This window comes from Thecamonas trahens, assembly GCF_000142905.1.
Source record: "Thecamonas trahens ATCC 50062 unplaced genomic scaffold supercont1.5, whole genome shotgun sequence".
Taxonomy (NCBI): Eukaryota; order Apusomonadida; family Apusomonadidae; genus Thecamonas; species Thecamonas trahens.
Window position 1 is genome coordinate 599,079 of NW_013657675.1, and position 16,238 is coordinate 615,316.

Consider the following 16,238-nt stretch of genomic DNA (forward strand, 5'->3'; position numbering starts at 1 on the left):
CCCCCCTCCCTGTCCAGGTGGTATGTGTTTATAGGTTGATGAGGCTATCCATGCTGTGCTCGACTCTGCGTACTACATCGGTGGCCCGCAGGTTGCTCAGTTTGAGACCGAGTTCTCCGAGTACATCACCGGTGAGGACGGCCATTGCGCTGGCTGCTCCAACGGGACGGATGCCATTCTGCTTGCTCTCGAGGCGCTCGGTGTGGGTGAGGGTGATGAGGTCATCACCCAGGCCAACACCTACTGCGCTACGGTGTTTTCGATCACCCGGACGGGTGCCAAGGCTGTTCTTGTCGACGTCGATGCCGAGACGATGATGATGGACGCATCCCAGATCGAGAGCAAGATCACGGCCAACACCAAGGTCATCATGCCGGTGCACCTCTACGGCCACTCGGCCGACATGGACGCGGTGATGGACATTGCCAAGCGGCACAACCTGCTGGTGGTCGAGGACGCGTCGCAGGCGCACGGGTGCACATGGCGCGGCCAGAAGGTCGGCTCGTTCGGTGACGCCGCGGCGTTCTCCATGTACCCGGGCAAGAACCTCGGCGGGTACGGTGACGCCGGCGCGATCATCGCCAAGGACACGGCGATCATCGAGAAGATCAAGATTCTGCGCAACATGGGCCAGAAGGTCAAGTACCACCACGAGTGCGTCGGGTACAACCACCGCCTGGACACGCTGCAGGCTGCCGTGCTCTCGGTCCGCCTCCGCCACCTCGACGCGTGGAACTCGCGCCGCAAGGAGCTCGCTGCCCGCTACATCGCCGGCCTCAACGCCGTTGAGGGCCTGACCCTCCCGACCTGGGACCCGGCGACCGTCGACCCTGTGTGGCACCTCTTTGTTCTCCGCGTCGGCTCGGCCGAGAAGCGTGACTCGGTGCTCAAGGCGCTGCAGGGCGCTGGCATCGGCGTTGGCGTCCACTACCCCATCTCGGTCAACAAGACCGGCGCCTACGCTGACGAGTTCAAGGACTCGTCGTACCCGATCACCGAGGCCGCCGCCGTCGGCATGATCTCCATCCCCATCCACCCGGACCTCACCGACGACGACCAGGACTACATCATCGAGCAGGTCAAGGCTGCTCTTGCCTAATCAAGTTGTGGTTGACATTAAGTGACACCTTTAGTGGTAGTGAGGGTGGACGAGCGAGTATCTACATAAACAGTCGTTGTCTCCCTCGGTTACGGTTTACCGCGGCGAGGTGTTCGGCGAGTTGACGGCGCTCATCGACATTGAAGGGATGGAGGAGCGGGCGGTGGAGATGCCCAGCTCGCTCTCGCCCGAGGGCACGGCAGACGAGGCAGAGAGCGAGGTGATGAGGTCCCGGTCGAGGAGCGGGACGCGCGAGCCGCCACCGGTGGTGGGCAGGCCGAGCACGTCGCGCTCGGCATAGTCGCCGTAGAAGCGGGCGCCGAAGTTGCCGACGCCCGGACGGACGTAGAACATTTCGTCGACGAGGTCATCGAGGGCGGTGGCGACGATGGTAAGCTTGGGGAAGAGGTACGCGAGGTGGACGACGGCCGGGACTGCAGCGACGAGGCAGAGGAAGTAGATGTTCTCCTCGAGGACGTGGTGGTCGAGCAGGAGGCGGACAGCCATTTCTGCGGTGGCTCCGGTGCCTGAGACGGGGTCGAGAAGGAGGACTGAGCGCGAGCCGATGTCTGCCGGCAGCGACTTGTAGTAGAGGAACGGCTGCTTGGCGTGGTTCTGCTGGATGAGGATCTTGCCGAGGCGCACGTCCTGGGCCACTTCGCGCAGAGCCTTTTCCATGGCCTCGCCGGCCCGGATGATGGAGACGCCGCAGATCTTGCTCGCCGGCGCCTTGCCGTGGTACTCGGCGCCGGTCGGGGTGACGACGGTCAGGTCCTGCATGGGAAGGTACGACAAAGCCTCCTCGACGAGTAGCCGTGAGAGGCGGTGGGCGTAAAAGACAAACTGGTCGCGCGGCGTCGACGCGTCGCGGAGAACAGTGAGCATGGCCGTGATCTGCTTGCCCTCGAGGAGGTGGAACGACGGCGGGAGGAGCTCGTGGTCAGTGGCAAGGGCGCGGGTCCGCAGCACCTCACGAGTCGGCACCCCGCGCTCGGTCAGGGTCGTCCGGATGGTGCGGACAATGAGGTCGACGCCGACCGAGTTGCTGTCACGCCCGTACGGCAGCACAATGTCAGCGTGCTTGAGCGTCGGCGCAATAAACGTGTGGAACGCCGGCTTAACAAACCGCTCGTACTGGGCGAGGATGCTCGTCACCGTCCGCCCGCGGTCGATCTGGTCGCGCCGCAGCCGGCGCGCCAGCCGCACGTCCGGGTCGGCGTCGACGTAGATCTTGAGGTCGAGCAGCTCGCGGACGCGTTCGTCGTAGAGGGCAAAGAGGCCCTCAAAGAGAATGACGTCGGCGCCGTAGACAGGCACCCAGTGCTTGCGCGAGTTGGTGGTAAAGTCGTAGACCGGCACACGCACCGCCTTGCCGTCACGCAGGTCCGTCAGCGTCTGCAGCATCAGCTCCCAGTCCACCGCGTCCGGGTGGTCAAAGTTGTACTCGGACGGATCCGTTCCCGCCGGCAGGTCCTTGTAGAACACGTCCATCGAGAGGAAGGTGCACCACGGCAGATCAAGCTCAGAAATGATGCGCTTGCACACCGAGGTCTTTCCGCACGCCGTACCTCCCGCGAGGCCGACCACAAACGGCGTCTGCAGCGCGCCATCTGCGTCGTACCACGGCGGCCGGCCACTGTAGAGGTGGTTGGTATCCAGCCCGCGCGCCAGTTGGTCGCGTGCCCGCCAGCCCCCGCCAGCCGACCAGCCCCCGCCAGCCGACCCCCCGACCAGCCGACCCCCCGACCAGCCGACCACCATACGCGAGTGATGAGCCGTATGCGCAAGTCGGGTATTTTGTTCAGGAGTACGGCATTAATTGATGTAGTGTATCGTGTGTCGACCACAATGATGATGTCCAATGATGTGTGTGAGTCAGTCGGCAGTCGGTGGTGTCCCATCCTGGACGAGTCGCAGAGGGCAAGGGGGGGGGGCATAGACAAGGAGCGTACGAAATAAAAGTGTTCGGAGCGACCTCAGAGTCAGAAGAGGCGTCTGTCAGATAGTCTGTCGCAATCACAGGGGACGTCATGCCCGTGGTCGTGTCTGTTGAGCCGTGGTGCGTGAGGTGTCGTCCCTTGCCCGTCATTGGTCACAACACGCCCAGCCGTCACGCTGCTGCCGAGTAGCTGCCCCCCCCCCCCCCCCTCCGTGCTTGAGTTCTGCTACTTTCCGCTCGAGATACCTACTCCGGCGCTAAGATCCACCGCCACGAGGCCAGATCGCATTCCGGCCTTGGCCTGCCGCAGGCCCATGCCGACCTCCTCGCGGGCAACAAGCTTGCGCTGTTCAGCCTCGAGGACTTGCAGCACATCCCACTCGGCGAGGATCGCCGTCTTCTCGCCAACGCTCAGTGCGCGCTCTGCACCCGAGCCAAGCATGGCGTCGACATCCTCGCAGCCGAGAATCCATCCGCCGGCATCCGAGTCGACCACGCCTTGCAGCCACGCGTCGCGGGTGACGACGTCGGCATCGATTTCGCACTCGTCGCGCTCGACGAGCTCAAACAGGTCGCGGAGCGCCCGCGAGTGGAAGAACCGCTCGACGACCGCGTCGTCAACCACTCGCAGCGCAAGCGACTGCTTCAGCATCTGCCGCCCAAAGATCTTGGCCTCCATCGTCCCGTCGCTCACCAGCCGGTAGATGAAGACCGGCCGCTGCTGGCCGAACCGATAGAGCCGGTACGTGGCCTGCAGATCGTGCGCAGGATTCCACGACACGTCGAATAGGATGGCCCGCGTCGCCGTCACCAGATTGATGCCCACGCATCCGGCCCGCGTTGAGATGAGATACACCCGCGGCCCGCGGCCCGCGCTGTTAAACGCCGCAATGTCCTCCTGTCGCTGACCAGCCCGCGTCGAGCCGTCGAGCCGGAACACCGCCAGCCCGGCAAACTCATTGTCGGCAAGATGCTTCTCAAACATGTCGAGGACCGCCAGCGACTGCGAAAACACCAGCGCGCGCTCGCCGCTTGCCCACACTCGTCGCAGCAGCTCCAGCGCCACCACCATCTTGCCCGAGACCTCGGCACGCCCTGCCACATACCCGGCCGCGCGATCCAAGATGCCCGCATACCAGTTCTCACGCTGCGGCCTCGCGCCGCGCCCATGCCGCACCGTGCTCTGCTTCTTCTCGCGCTCTCGCGCCGCCGACATCCTCGCTGCCGCCTCTGGCGCGCCCGCCAGATACGAAGTGAAGAGCGAGCGTGGCGGTTCGCGGGCGGCGGCGTCATCCTTCTGCTTGGCACCTGTGCCACGCCGCGGCTCGCCCAGCAGTACTGCGTCAAACAGATCATCCGGGATGAGCCCGCCAAGTGGAGGTACATCGAGCGCTCGGCCCGGACCGCACCCACCGTGGCTGCTGGCGTCATCGACTTCGCCCTCACCCCCGGCCACGAGCGTGTCCGGGTGGTTCCACACTTTGAGCAGCGTGTGGTAGGCCTTGAACAGCGAGCGCGTGCCCTCGGCGAGCCATCGCCGGTACAGTCGGCGCTGGACGTACGACAGCTTGCAGAAGAGAACGACATCGGTCTTGGGCGGGAGGGTGCTTGCCACTACCGAGTAGTCGCGGCGGTGGACAACCGGCGCGAGGATCGAGTGGAGGACGACGATGCGCTCGCGTGAGAGCTTGACCGCCTCCAGCGAAGAGTCCATGGTTGAGCCGGCAGCGATGGGCTTGCCAAACTTTGTCCGGAACGAGGCCACGTCGCCGAGGTAGCCCGCCGCCACATACTCAACCATGTGAAAGTACTCCTCAAGATTGTTTTGCAGCGGCGAGCCGGTGAGCACCACTCGACGCGGGGTGGAGATTGAGGCGAGCGCCTGCCACGTCGCCGTCGCCGCATTCTTGAGTCGGTGGCCCTCGTCGGCGATGACCAGATGCGGGAGCTCGCGGAGGAGCTCACGGGTCTGCTCTCTCCTCAGCAGCGAGACAACCTGCTCGTAGCCAATGACCGCCACGCCGCCGAGCCGCTTCCACGCCTTGAGCGCCTGCCGCCCGCCAACGCCGAGCGACTCGTCAGCGACAGTGACGGTGATCGAGTGCGGCGGGGCAAACCAGCGGGCAAACTCGGCCGCCCAGTTGCCGACGACGTTGACAGGTGCTACAACGAGGACGTGCGAGCCGACTCGAGCGCGGAGAAAGGCGGCAGCAAGGACGATGGCTTGCAGCGTCTTGCCGAGGCCCATGGTGTGGGCGAGGACTCCGCCCGAGCCACGAAGCACCACTGCCCGCCAGAGGAACCGGATGCCATCAACCTGATGCTCCTTGAGGAGTGCAAGGATGTGGCTCGGCGTGTGCGACTCGATCGGGAGCGGCGGCGGGCGCGGCGGAAGTCGCAGCGACGACAGCGGCTCGTCGTCCGAGTCCGACTCGCGGCTCTCGCTCGCTCTCCCGCCACGGCTGCCCAGCAGCGGACGAGAAGGCGACGAGGTGACTGGGGAGACAACCGCAAGAGGCGACGGCGGAGAGTACAGACTGTGGTGTCTCTTTGGTGTCTCTGTTGACAACGAGCTGCTGCTACGCAAGTGGTTGGTGGCTGGCGCTCCGGGCGACGGCGTCCGTCGCCGCTTGCCCATGTTGGTCGAAAAAGGTCGTGGAGTGGTGCCACTCGCTTCCGCTGCCACCTGCCGCGGCTGCCAACCGCTGGCCGATCTCGCTGATGGCTGACTCTGATCGGGCCGCCGCTTTACGGCTCGCCGCTCCAGTTGTCATAGATGGCCGCGAGCCGCGAGCTTGCGTGGGGAGCTCGGCTTTGGATGCGGTAGTCTGGCGGTAGTGGGAGAAAGTCGCTGCACCTCGCTCAACATCAATCATCTCTCGTTCAAGTAATCGTTGACGCAGTCACAGACACAGAGACACAGACACCCCTCCCTGAGCCCCACCCCAACCATGGCGGACGTCAGCGACAAGTTCTCGGTAGTGCCGAGCGCTGACGGGATTGCTCACCTGTATGTGGACATGATGTCGCAGCCGTCGCGTGCACTGGTGCTGTTCTGCAAGGCAGCAGGAGTTCCGCATGAGCTCCACATTGTGCACATTGCTCGCGGCGAGCACAAGTCGCCGAGCTACGCCAAGCACATCAACGCCAACAAGAAGGTGCCCGCAGCAGTCATCGATGGCGTCCGCATGGCCGAGTCACACACCATTCTGCGGTTTATCGCAGAGCACTTTGCCCTGCCGCTCAGCTGGTATCCCTACTCGCAGCCCATTCCTCGGGTGGCCATCGATGAGTACCTCGACTGGCACCACACCAACCTCCGTCCGGGCTGCGCGCACTTTTTCCGTGCTGCCTTTCTCCTTCCCAAGCTCCAGAACCGGGCCGTTGATCTCGATGAGGTTGCAACAACTCGGAAGGCTATGGAGGTGGCTGTCTACAAGCTCAACAAGATCTTTCTCAAGGGGCCGGGTGCTACTTACCTCTGCGGCCGCTACATGCCCTCCATCGCAGACCTCTCCGCCTTTTGCGAGCTGACTCAGCTCGAGATCCTCGGCTCCGACTTTGACGCCATCATTGCCGACAAGCCCGAGCTCGTTGCCTGGATCGCCCGCATGAAGAAGCTCCCGGGCTACGACGACGTCCACACTGTGTTCAACAAGGTCAAGGCCGCAAACTCGCGCCCCAACAAGCTGTAAAGCCCGAGACGCCCGCGAGATAGTCAGTAAACTGCCTGACTCTTTTCTCGTGCCTGATGGAGCGGCGACGCGAGGCTGGCCACAAGGCTGTGGAGCAGGTCACAGCCAAAACTCCCACCACTGGCGCGGGAGATGGGCGGCGACGCCATCGGTGACGACAGCGACCGACTTGTCGTAGCCAAAGTGGGCCTTGTACTTGCCATCAGGTCCGACGAGAAAGATGAAGATCGAGTGATCGATGAGATAATCATCATCATCGTCGCCCTCTGCTGACGGGACCGGGTAAGAGAAGACCTTGTACGCCTTGGCGGCGGCTTCCGTCTGCTCGGGCGAGCCTGTGAGGCCGCGGATGGCGGGATCAAAGCCAGCCAGATACTTGCCGATTGCCTGAGGAGTATCCCGCTTGGGATCGATGGTGATGAAGAGCGGGACAATGGCATCGCCCCACGACGACTTCCTCCTCCGCAGTTCGGCCAGGACCGAGGACATCTTGTGCATCTCTGTGGGGCAGATGTCGGGACAGTGTGTGAATCCAAAGTAGATGAGCAGATACTTGCCGAGCAAGTCATCCGACTTGACTACTTCTCCATCTGTGTCCATCAGCTCAAACTCGCCTCCAAGATCAGCTTCGCCCACAATGGTCTCCGTCTTCTCCATCCGATGCCTCTCATAGGCATACAAGCCCACAACACCACTTCCCAGCGCAAGCGAAGCCATCACAGCACGCGCATAGTTGGCTCGGAACATCCTCTCTCTCTTCTGTTCCTCCTTTGCGTCGAGTGTGACTCTGAATGCTTCAACCCGTCTTCGTGCCGTCCACTGACGCGTTGCTGCTGTCGAGTCGTCGTCCCATCACCGCCGTGCCCGTCCCGCCCTGTCATCCCCCCCCTCCACACACTTTGCCATTACGGTCATCTGACACCACGCTAAGTTGGAGAGGAAAGTGGATAATGTTGCTGTTGAGTGGGACTTGAGATATCCCTGTTTCTGCTTCATCACGGCCACGGCGCGGGCCACTCTTCCCATCGCCATCGCCAACCATCGCCATCGCCAACCATCGCCATCGCCAACCATTGCCATCGCCAACCCTCGCCATCGCCAACCGCTGCCGTCGCCAACCGTTGCCGTCGCCAACCATCGCCATCGCGAACCCTCGCCGTCGCCAACCATCGCCATCGCCAACCGCTGCCGTCGCCAACCGTTGCCGTCGCCAACCATCGCCATCGCGAACCCTCGCCGTCGCCAACCATCGCCGTCGCCAACCATCGCCATCGCCAACCGTTGCCATCGCCAACCATTGCCATCGCCAACCATCGCCGTCGCCAACCATCGCCGTCGCCAACCATCGCTCCAAAGCCCTCATCGCCTCCCACTCGGCCTCCCATCTGAGACTATGGACTCCATGCACCAATCAGCAATACTCATGCTATGTCATGATGGCTCCAACCCACGCGAGCCCACGACTCCACCCATCGCCACCCATCGTGGCCGTGACAGATGGATTGTCGTCCAGCTGACGGACGACGTCACCGTCGTCGAGTGTCGCGCGTCGAGCGCAGCCGACGTCGAGCGCAGCCAAGCTTGGCCGGCCACACGTGACTACCATGCCAGCTGAGCTCTCGACCGAGTTCACCCTCCCTACCACACTTGGCACCTTTCAAAAGTACCTTCACTCTGGTGTAGACTCGTTATGTGGTGACCTTGGGTGGTGGATGCTCGACAAGTACGCCCTCGTTGACGGCTGTGCTGCCTGGGAAGACCTTCCTCCCGAACAACGACACGGCAACAATGATGGAGGCAACAATGATGGCCATCGTAGCAGTTCTGATCAACCTGGTGCGTATGGTGATCAGCTTGTTCGTCGTCGTCGGCAGGTTGAGTTTGATACTTCGAATGTGCCGTACTTGCTCTCGTCTTATGTCGATCCCATCACATCGCTGACCGAGGTGCGCTCGGCGCGGATGGTTGGCCCAGGCGTGTTGCGGATCGATACTGTGCTGGACATTCCTCCCGAGTCCAAGCTTGCTGGCGCAGTCGAGTGCTCCATGGAGCTGGTGGCGACTCAGACGGGCGATGAGCAGCTGCATGTTACTGTCGCGGTCCACGTCACCATCAACGCCTCGTACCTTGTCCGTACATCGGTAGAGTCGCTCATCTCATCGGCTGGCGCAGCTGGCTTCAACCGATGGGCCGCTCGTGCGGTCAACGACTTTCACTCGTACCTCGCCGAAGCGCGCCTGCGCGCGCCCGACACCCCGACTTTGCCGCCGGCTGTCTCTGAAGACGACGACCTCGGCTCGGACGAGTTCTACGACACCTTTGAGACTGCTCCACTAGGCGTCGAACTGGCAAGCCTTGCCGAGCGCATCGAGGATGTTCTCCGCGGCATCCACGCCATCGAGTCGCGCGTCTCCTCGCTCGAGTCGGCCGTCTCGGCCGTCTCAGCCGCTCCAACCGCCCCCACCCACCCACCACCGAGCACGTCGTGGCTGGCTGTCTTTGTCATGACCGCCTCCCTCGCTGCCCTCATCATGCACTCGATCCGTGCTCGTCCGGTCTAGCCCATCACCACCGGCAAACCAAACCACAGCAACGCCATTCCTTCATTTCCTTCGCAAGGGCACCACACCTGTGCCATTCCTTCTATTCCTTCCCACACGCAACCATCACCTCCACCTCACCCCCCTCCCCCCCCCCCCCCCCCGCCACTGCAGTCTCGCTGGTGTCTATCCGTGGTCGAGCCGAGGCGCAGTGTGTTGATTTGCGGCTCTCGTTTGTGTGTGAGGTGCTTGCAGCAGACTCATTTGTGTCCATTCCGCTGCTCGAGTCTGGTGCAACACTGCTCGATTGGGAGGCAAAGTACTCTGCGTCGCTTTTTGCTGACGGAGGCGATTCAAGCTCGGATGTGGAGGGTAAGAGCGGCGGTGGTGGTGCCAGCGACGGCGAGGTCAGCGATCGGGCGCCGTCGTTCTCGCTTGCCGGCAGCTCGTACAACCTCATTGCTCGCCCAGGTGCGTCTGGCCGCTACGTCGTCGACGTCCACGCCCAGATCGGCTACGCCAACCAGCACGCCAACTCGGTTGCCGTGCAGATTCCTCTGGCCACCCGCGGCGAGCTCGAGTTCACTGTCCCGCGCCCGGACGTCATTGTCTCGTGTGAAAAGGTGCTTGTGGGGACGACGACCAAGACTGAGTCATCGACTACGCTCCACGCCTCCATTCCGCCGCTCGGCCTGGCCTCGCACCGTGCGCTCACCATCCAGTGGCAGCTCGATGACGGCCCACGCAAGGCTGCCGCCGCGGCCCGTGCCAAGGCCAAGGCCGAGGCCCGCGCCAAGGCCGAGGCCGCTGCCAAGGCCGCCCTCACTGTCGACGTTGCTGCGTCGAGCGGCGGGCCCGACTCCAACGCTGCCAAGGCTGCCCAAGAGGAGCCGGTCGTTGTCCTCACCCAGCACGTCAGCATTGGCATCGGCGAGGGTGTGCTCTCGATTGTGGGTAGGTTCTCGTACTCGCTCGTCAACGCACTCCGCGACACCTTTGACATCAAGCTTCCGGACGGCATCCGCATCCTGGACGTGTCGGACGTTGCGTCGTCGCCGATCATCAAGTCGTGGGAGGTGCTCTCGGCCGAAGAGGCACTTGCGTCGGGCGTGGTGCCGTCGTCGGGCGTGACGCTGGAGAAGCTACTCGGCAAGTCGGCGGACGCGCTAGGCGTCCGCGTCCTTCGTATTCGCACCCAGTATGCGCTCGAAGCCTCGTTTGCGTTTGCGCTCCTCGCCGAGATCGAGCTCGGCGCCACGTCGGCGGATCTCGACTGCCCGGCTTTCCGCGCTGTCGGTGTCTCGCGCGAAAAGGGCTTTATTGGCGCCGGGCCCAAGACCAATGTCGAGCTCGAGGAGGTCTCGCGCCGCGGCACCGGCTTCTCGCGCATCGATGTCAAGGAGCTCTCTGCTCCGGTCCGCGCCGACAGTGTCCGCCACGTCCTTGCCTACAAGTTCCTGCACTCGGGCTACAAGCTCGAGCTGCGGGTGACCAAGCACGCCGACGTCGCTGTCCTTGTTGCCGCTGTCGACGCGGCCGTCTACGACGTCATTGTCACGCCCGAGGGCAAGCACGTGGTCCAGGCCAAGATGCGCATCCGCAACACCGAGCGCCAGTTCCTCCGAGTCCACCTCCCACCTGGCGCCACTGTCTGGTCGACCTCGGTGGCGTACACGCCCATCAAGCCGGCGATCGACGACAGCGGCCTGCTCATGATCCCGCTAGCCAATGCGTCTGACACGTCCTTCGACGTCATCGTTACCTACGTCACCATTGTCCCTACCGCCGCCCTTGTCGGCAGCGGTACTATCGACGTCGTGCTCCCAGTCCTCGACCTGGCCATCTCGCACGTCTTTGTCCAGCTTCAGCTTCCGACCCACGAGCACAAGTTTGAGGCCGTGTCCGGCGCTGCTTTTCGTTGCGTCGACAGGTTCTCTGCCCAGCCGCCGGCCTTTTCTCCGCCGCATCGTGCGCCAGTCCAGTCACGTGCGCCCTCGCGCCCGGTCCGCCGCCAGCGCCCGGCCGCCTCTAACCGTCTCGCCATGCGCCGCCGCTCCATCTCGTGCCTCGAGTCGTCGGCCTCATCGATGGACTCGATGTCCGAGGAGTTTGACGAAGACGACGACGAGGACGACGTCTGCGACTTTGACTCGGCCGACCACGCGGTCAAGGGAAAGGACGCGGTGACCGTAACCGCTACCGGGGCCGGGGCGTCTTCTACCGGCGCCATTCCGGTCGAGATCCATCTCCCGCGCATCGATAACTCGGTAGTCGAGACCTTCCGCTTTGAGCGCCTCCTCCTCTCGGCGTCCGAGGCGCTGCCGCCGGCCTCGATCTCGTTTACTCGCAAGTAGTTAGTTCCTCGCTACGGTCACAGAGTCATTGAATGCTTGGTGTGGCTTGAGAGGAGTGTCTTTCATTGCCAGCCAGCCGCTACGGCTCGCAGAACGCCTTGGGCACGTGGTACATGTCGAGCACGCCGCCCGAGTTGGTTTGCAGCCAGGTGAAGAGCTCGTTGAGGACCATCTGCTCGACGCTTGGCTCCGAGGAGAGCGCATCTTGCAAGGCAGCGCGCTCGGCATCGCCGATGACACCCGCCCGCGCGGTCCAGGTCTCCAGCTTGTCCTCGACAGCAGCGAGCAGGCTGGGGTCGCTCATCAGCGCGTCCATGAGCGAGCCGCGGAGAGAAGCGAACCGGTCGTGGTACACCGCTGTCATCCACGTCGACCGGAGGTGGGCGAGCAGGTCGCGCTTGGCCTCGCTGCTTTCCAGCTGCAGGTACGACGCTGGCAAGCCGTGGAGCTGCAGCAAGTTGCAGGCCTCGACCGGTTTGCTTCCGACGTAGGTGAGCGAGGCGATGAGGCCGTGGGCGTCGATTTGGAGCGCGAGGTACCCGTTGTCCTCGCTCCGGGTCGAAATCTCGCGGCCGTAGTCCTCGTGCCGCGACGCGGTGGCGTACGGGATCCGCCGGCCTGGGTTGGCAAAGTGAAAGTAGTACGTGGGAGTTGACGGGTGCGAGATGAGCGGCATGCCGACCGCCATCGGCTGCTCGAATCGCGGCAGCTCGAGCGGAGCTAGCTCAACAAGCGGGCCCGGGTCCAGCGGATCGAGGTCTTCCTTGACGGCTGCCGCGAGGTGGTGGCCAATCTCCAGCGAGTTGTACTCGGCCATCTTGAGGCTGGTGTAGTACCGGTTGGAGAACTTGGTGAGCGGGCCAGCGCCGAGAATGGCAGGGTCGATGGTCTTGAACTCGCCGTCGACCACTAGCCCGCCGTCGTAGACGAGGCAGCAGCCGTTAATGGCGTGGAACATGTCGACGTCGACCTGCGCCCCGCAAGCCACCACCAGCATCGAGCACGGAAGCCGAATGTGGTCGGCCTCGTCGGCGCCTGCCTCGCCCAACCCAGTACCACTCCGCGAGCCGGACCAGGTCCCACTCTTGCTGGCCAGCGCAGCTGCATTCGCCTCCTCTTCTTCGGCGAGGATGACAGCGAGGAGGGTTCCGGCCCGGTGCTCGTAGTTGATGACAACCAGGTCACGGACAAGCTTGACGCCGAGTGCGGCGACGCCCGACGCCACCGCGTCGTCAACCACAAACTCGTTGAAGCACGAGGTGCGGGTGGCCTCGGGTCCGCTCTCCGGCGGGACGAGGAACGTGATGAGCTCCGGCGAGACGCCTGCGGCAAGGAGGCCAAAGACGGCGGCGTGAGCATCGAGCGATGCGCCGTAGACCACAACTCGCTCGCCGGTGGCGACGACGTGCGACTCGGCGTAGGCGACGATGCCTGCGACGTCGGTCTCGCCGTTGAGGGTAAACACGCCCTCGAGGATCTCGCCGGTCACGCCCACGTCGCCGACGTCGTCCTGGACCAGCATCGGCGCCGCGTACTGTTGTCCGGTGGTGAGGGCGAGCTTTTCGTACGGGAGGACCGAGCCGTCAGAGAGCATGACCGCCCGCAGCTCACGGTCGATCATCATGACCTTGGTGTGAAGGACGTTGACCGAGGCACCGATGGCCAACTGCGAGAGGACCCGCGCCGTGTAGTTGAGGTTGTTCGGAATGAAGCAGCGCTCGACGGCACTCGCCCTCGTCGGGAGGCCACCCGGTGAGACCAACGTGATGTTGCTAAAGTGGATGTACGGGAGGAGGACGAGGCTCTCGAGGACCGAGAGGCCGGTGTCGGAGGCGCCGACGACGACGACCCGTGCGTTGGCCACAACCTTGGGCTCCCAACGGAGCTTGGGCGCAAAGGTCCACAGGCCAAACGCAGTGTTGGCGTCGACGATGCCGGCCGGCTCGCCGTTGACCTCGACAAATGGGTGCGGCAGTCGGACATCGTTGTGAGAGTCGTCGTCGGCGTCGTCGACGAGCGAGCTCCCGCCCTGCTCCTTCCGCGGCTTGTACTTGAGCGCGTTGGCCTCGGCGCCTGGCGGGAAGTGGATGAGTCGGCGCGGACGGACCTGGATCATGACCTGCAGCAGCGGCGGAATGGGTGAAAAGCCAAAGACCTTGTAGTAGAGAGCCGAGGTGCCGGCGACGCGAGCAAGCTCGTTGAGGAGGAGCGAGCCGTGCTGGTCGAACATCGGGTTGACGACGGCCTCGGCAAGGTGACTGTGGGCGCGGGTCGCCCGCTCGTTGAGCGCGAGCACCGAGTCCACCTCGTACGCCGCCGACAGCGAGTCGATGTCCAGCTCGGAGGAGAGGACAAAGAGGCCGACGACTTGGGCCGAGGCCTCGGCCACGTACACTCGTGACGTGATCGATGAGAAGACCGAGGCCTGTAGCCGTTCCTGGGCCTCCAGCCGCATGACGTCGTCGTAGAGCGACTGGATCTCGGCCTCGCGCTGGAGGCCGTCGAGCAGGCGCGCGATCTGGACTGCGTCGCTGGGTGCAGCGCGGCGGACGCCGAGCTTGGGAGAGAGCGCGTCGCGGTGGAGGATGTACAACATGTGAGGAAAGGTCGAGATGGACTTGGGCTTGACCGTGCCAAAGGCGCGGAGGAGCGGGAACTCGGCGACCTCGTGCGGGAGCGTGAGGATGCAGTACTCGCGATCCGGGAAGAGCTCAAAGGCAAGCGGAAGAAAGTCAACCGACCGCGACTCGTACCGGCTGTCGAGACAGAAGAGCGAGATGGCAAAGGCGTTGAGGACGACGGCGCCGCCGGCGTCGCTGACCATGGAGCTCGCGCTCCCGCTCCGCGACTGGACCGATGAGTACCCGGCCGACGAGGCTGAGCTCGAGGTAGAGTTGGCGGTCGACGGGCGGGAGTGGTCGCCGCTGTCGTCTGCTCGGTCGTCGGCGGCGGTCTCGTCGACCGCGATGCCGAGCTTCTGAAAGTCGACGTCCTCGTCGATGGGCACAGCAATGTGGGAGAAGCTGTCAGCGACCGAGGCCTCGGTCGGGAGCGCGTCGCCGCCAGCAGCGGCGGCAGCAGCGGCGGCCACTTGTTCGGGATGAAGCGGGAAGCCGGCTTCGGGCCTCAGGAGCTCCGAGTACGGCTCGAGCTCAAAGCACTCTTGCAGGAGAGTGACGTCGATGTCGGCGACGAGCGCCATGAGACCAACAGCGTAGCCGTCGACCTCGGAAACAATGACCCGGTTGGCAGCGTCTTGGTTCTCGATGAGATCCGAGAGGAAGAACTCACCGTAGCGCGAGGAGAGCAGCTCCGACTGGGCGTCAAAAATCGGGGCGAGGTCGTCGTTGTCCTCCACCGCAGCCGGCCGCATCGTCAGCTTGGGCACGTACCCGGCCCGCTCAACGTATGTCAACGGAACCTGCTCGCCAACCGGGGTAGTCGGCTGGAGGGTGCTGGCAAAGGCGGCAGCCAGCTCCGGCATTGCATTCAGCGAGGCTGCGGGATTGATAGCCGACGGCACAGGCAGCAGCACGGCATCGACCTGAACCATGGTAGCGAATCCCGACTCGAGCACCGCCTGCAGCGCGGCGGCACCGGCCTCGGCCGACAGCGCCGGTGCACGGGCGTAGCACGCCAGCCACGCCGAGTTGCACGGCGTGAGCTCGCTATGTGTCCACCCGGACGACTCGGTGGTCAGCGGCGAGAGATCAGCGCCAGAAGCCGCGGGTGTGGCGATGGAAGAGATGGGAGATGCCGGCGAGGTAGGCGAGGTAGGCGCAGGGGGGGAAGCAGACGAAGTAGACGAGGCAGACGAGGTGGAAGTGGCGGCGACGAGCGGAGCGGTATCAAAGTTTTGAGCCAGCCACTCTGGCCAAACAAGGGGATTGATGACGGATTCGAGATGGGTGAAGAGCGGAGCACTGGCAAAGGCAGCAAAGGCCACCAGTTCGCCCGACTCCAACTGAGCCACAACCGTCAGTGTCGTGTTCTCCACCAGAGCACCAGCCGAAGTCACATCGAACAGCGCCTTGTTGCCTTCAGGCTGAGCGTCCAGCAGTTGTTGCAGGCCAGCCACATGGCTCTCCTCTGCCCGGACGAGGGTCAGCATACGGCCAGATAGGGAGCGAGGTGGTGGTAGCGGTGGTGGTAGCGGTGGTGGTGGTGGTGGTGGTGGTGGTGGTGGTGGTGGTGGTAGGGTGTGGTAGGGTGCCGTGGTGAGTGTGGAGAGGTGTGGAGTGGTCGTGGTCGTTGGTCGTACGCTCGTCGGTGCGTCGGTTGGCGCCGTCCTGCTGTTGGTGGCTGACACGGGCTGGACCAGGTGATGTGGGGAGGGCGGGGCGGGGAGGGCGGGGGTATGGGAGGAAGGGGGTAAGGGAGGGGGTAAGGGAGGGAGATGTGAGCGATTTGGGCGATGTGGGCGATGTGGGCGATGTGGGCGATGTGGGCGATGTGGGCGATGTGGGCGATGCGAGCTAGGTGCGGCAAGGAGGGGGCGGTGGGCACGGCCCGGGCTCATCATGATGACCGCCTACTTCTACATATACTCAATCCAGCCACATCGCAGTATTCTCCTTCGACCCATCTATGATAAATGCAAAGAACATCCGT

The 16,238-nt window shown here is 63.9% G+C and overlaps 7 protein-coding genes across 7 annotated transcripts in view; 3 read left to right on the forward strand and 4 right to left on the reverse strand.

The window, feature by feature from the left end:
• Window positions 1-1,186, forward strand: part of AMSG_01411 (glutamine-scyllo-inositol transaminase) — a gene marked incomplete at its 5' end in the record, with an annotated part of 2,247 nt that extends 1,061 nt beyond the window's left edge. The window contains one exon of the mRNA XM_013906560.1: window positions 35-1,186. Coding sequence (XP_013762014.1) covers window positions 35-1,099 — 1,065 coding nt within the window. The 3' untranslated portion in view covers window positions 1,100-1,186. The remainder of the gene's footprint in view (window positions 1-34) is intronic.
• Window positions 1,114-3,155, reverse strand: AMSG_01412 (uridine kinase). The gene is made up of 2 exons (XM_013906561.1): window positions 3,052-3,155; window positions 1,114-2,735 (listed from the first exon to the last, which is right to left on the reverse strand). The coding sequence occupies exons 1-2, from the start codon at window positions 3,129-3,131 to the stop codon at window positions 1,196-1,198; spliced, it is 1,620 nt and encodes a 539-aa protein (XP_013762015.1). The 5' UTR covers window positions 3,132-3,155; the 3' UTR covers window positions 1,114-1,195.
• Window positions 3,156-3,252: 97 nt separating this feature from the next.
• Window positions 3,253-5,676, reverse strand: AMSG_01413 (uncharacterized protein; the record flags this gene model as incomplete). Its single annotated transcript, XM_013906562.1, has 2 exons — window positions 3,253-5,486; window positions 5,622-5,676. 2 exons carry the CDS (start codon window positions 5,674-5,676, stop codon window positions 3,265-3,267), a joined length of 2,277 nt encoding a protein of 758 aa, XP_013762016.1. The 3' UTR covers window positions 3,253-3,264.
• A 313-nt stretch (window positions 5,677-5,989) lies between these two features.
• On the forward strand, window positions 5,990-6,771 carry AMSG_01414 (glutathione S-transferase GST 23; the record flags this gene model as incomplete). Its single annotated transcript, XM_013906563.1, has 1 exon — window positions 5,990-6,771. One exon carries the CDS (start codon window positions 5,990-5,992, stop codon window positions 6,731-6,733), a length of 744 nt encoding a protein of 247 aa, XP_013762017.1. The 3' UTR covers window positions 6,734-6,771.
• On the reverse strand, window positions 6,479-7,509 carry AMSG_01415 (Sco1-family protein). The gene has a single exon (XM_013906564.1). It carries the CDS (start codon window positions 7,478-7,480, stop codon window positions 6,833-6,835), a length of 648 nt encoding a protein of 215 aa, XP_013762018.1. The 5' UTR covers window positions 7,481-7,509; the 3' UTR covers window positions 6,479-6,832.
• An 828-nt stretch (window positions 7,510-8,337) lies between these two features.
• Window positions 8,338-11,627, forward strand: AMSG_01416 (uncharacterized protein; the record flags this gene model as incomplete). Its single annotated transcript, XM_013906565.1, has 3 exons — window positions 8,338-8,412; window positions 8,587-9,162; window positions 9,486-11,627. The coding sequence occupies 3 exons, from the start codon at window positions 8,338-8,340 to the stop codon at window positions 11,625-11,627; spliced, it is 2,793 nt and encodes a 930-aa protein (XP_013762019.1).
• A 46-nt stretch (window positions 11,628-11,673) lies between these two features.
• AMSG_01417 (uncharacterized protein) lies at window positions 11,674-15,738 on the reverse strand (the record flags this gene model as incomplete). Its single annotated transcript, XM_013906566.1, has 1 exon — window positions 11,674-15,738. One exon carries the CDS (start codon window positions 15,736-15,738, stop codon window positions 11,707-11,709), a length of 4,032 nt encoding a protein of 1,343 aa, XP_013762020.1. The 3' UTR covers window positions 11,674-11,706.
• Window positions 15,739-16,238: the final 500 nt, after the last annotated feature.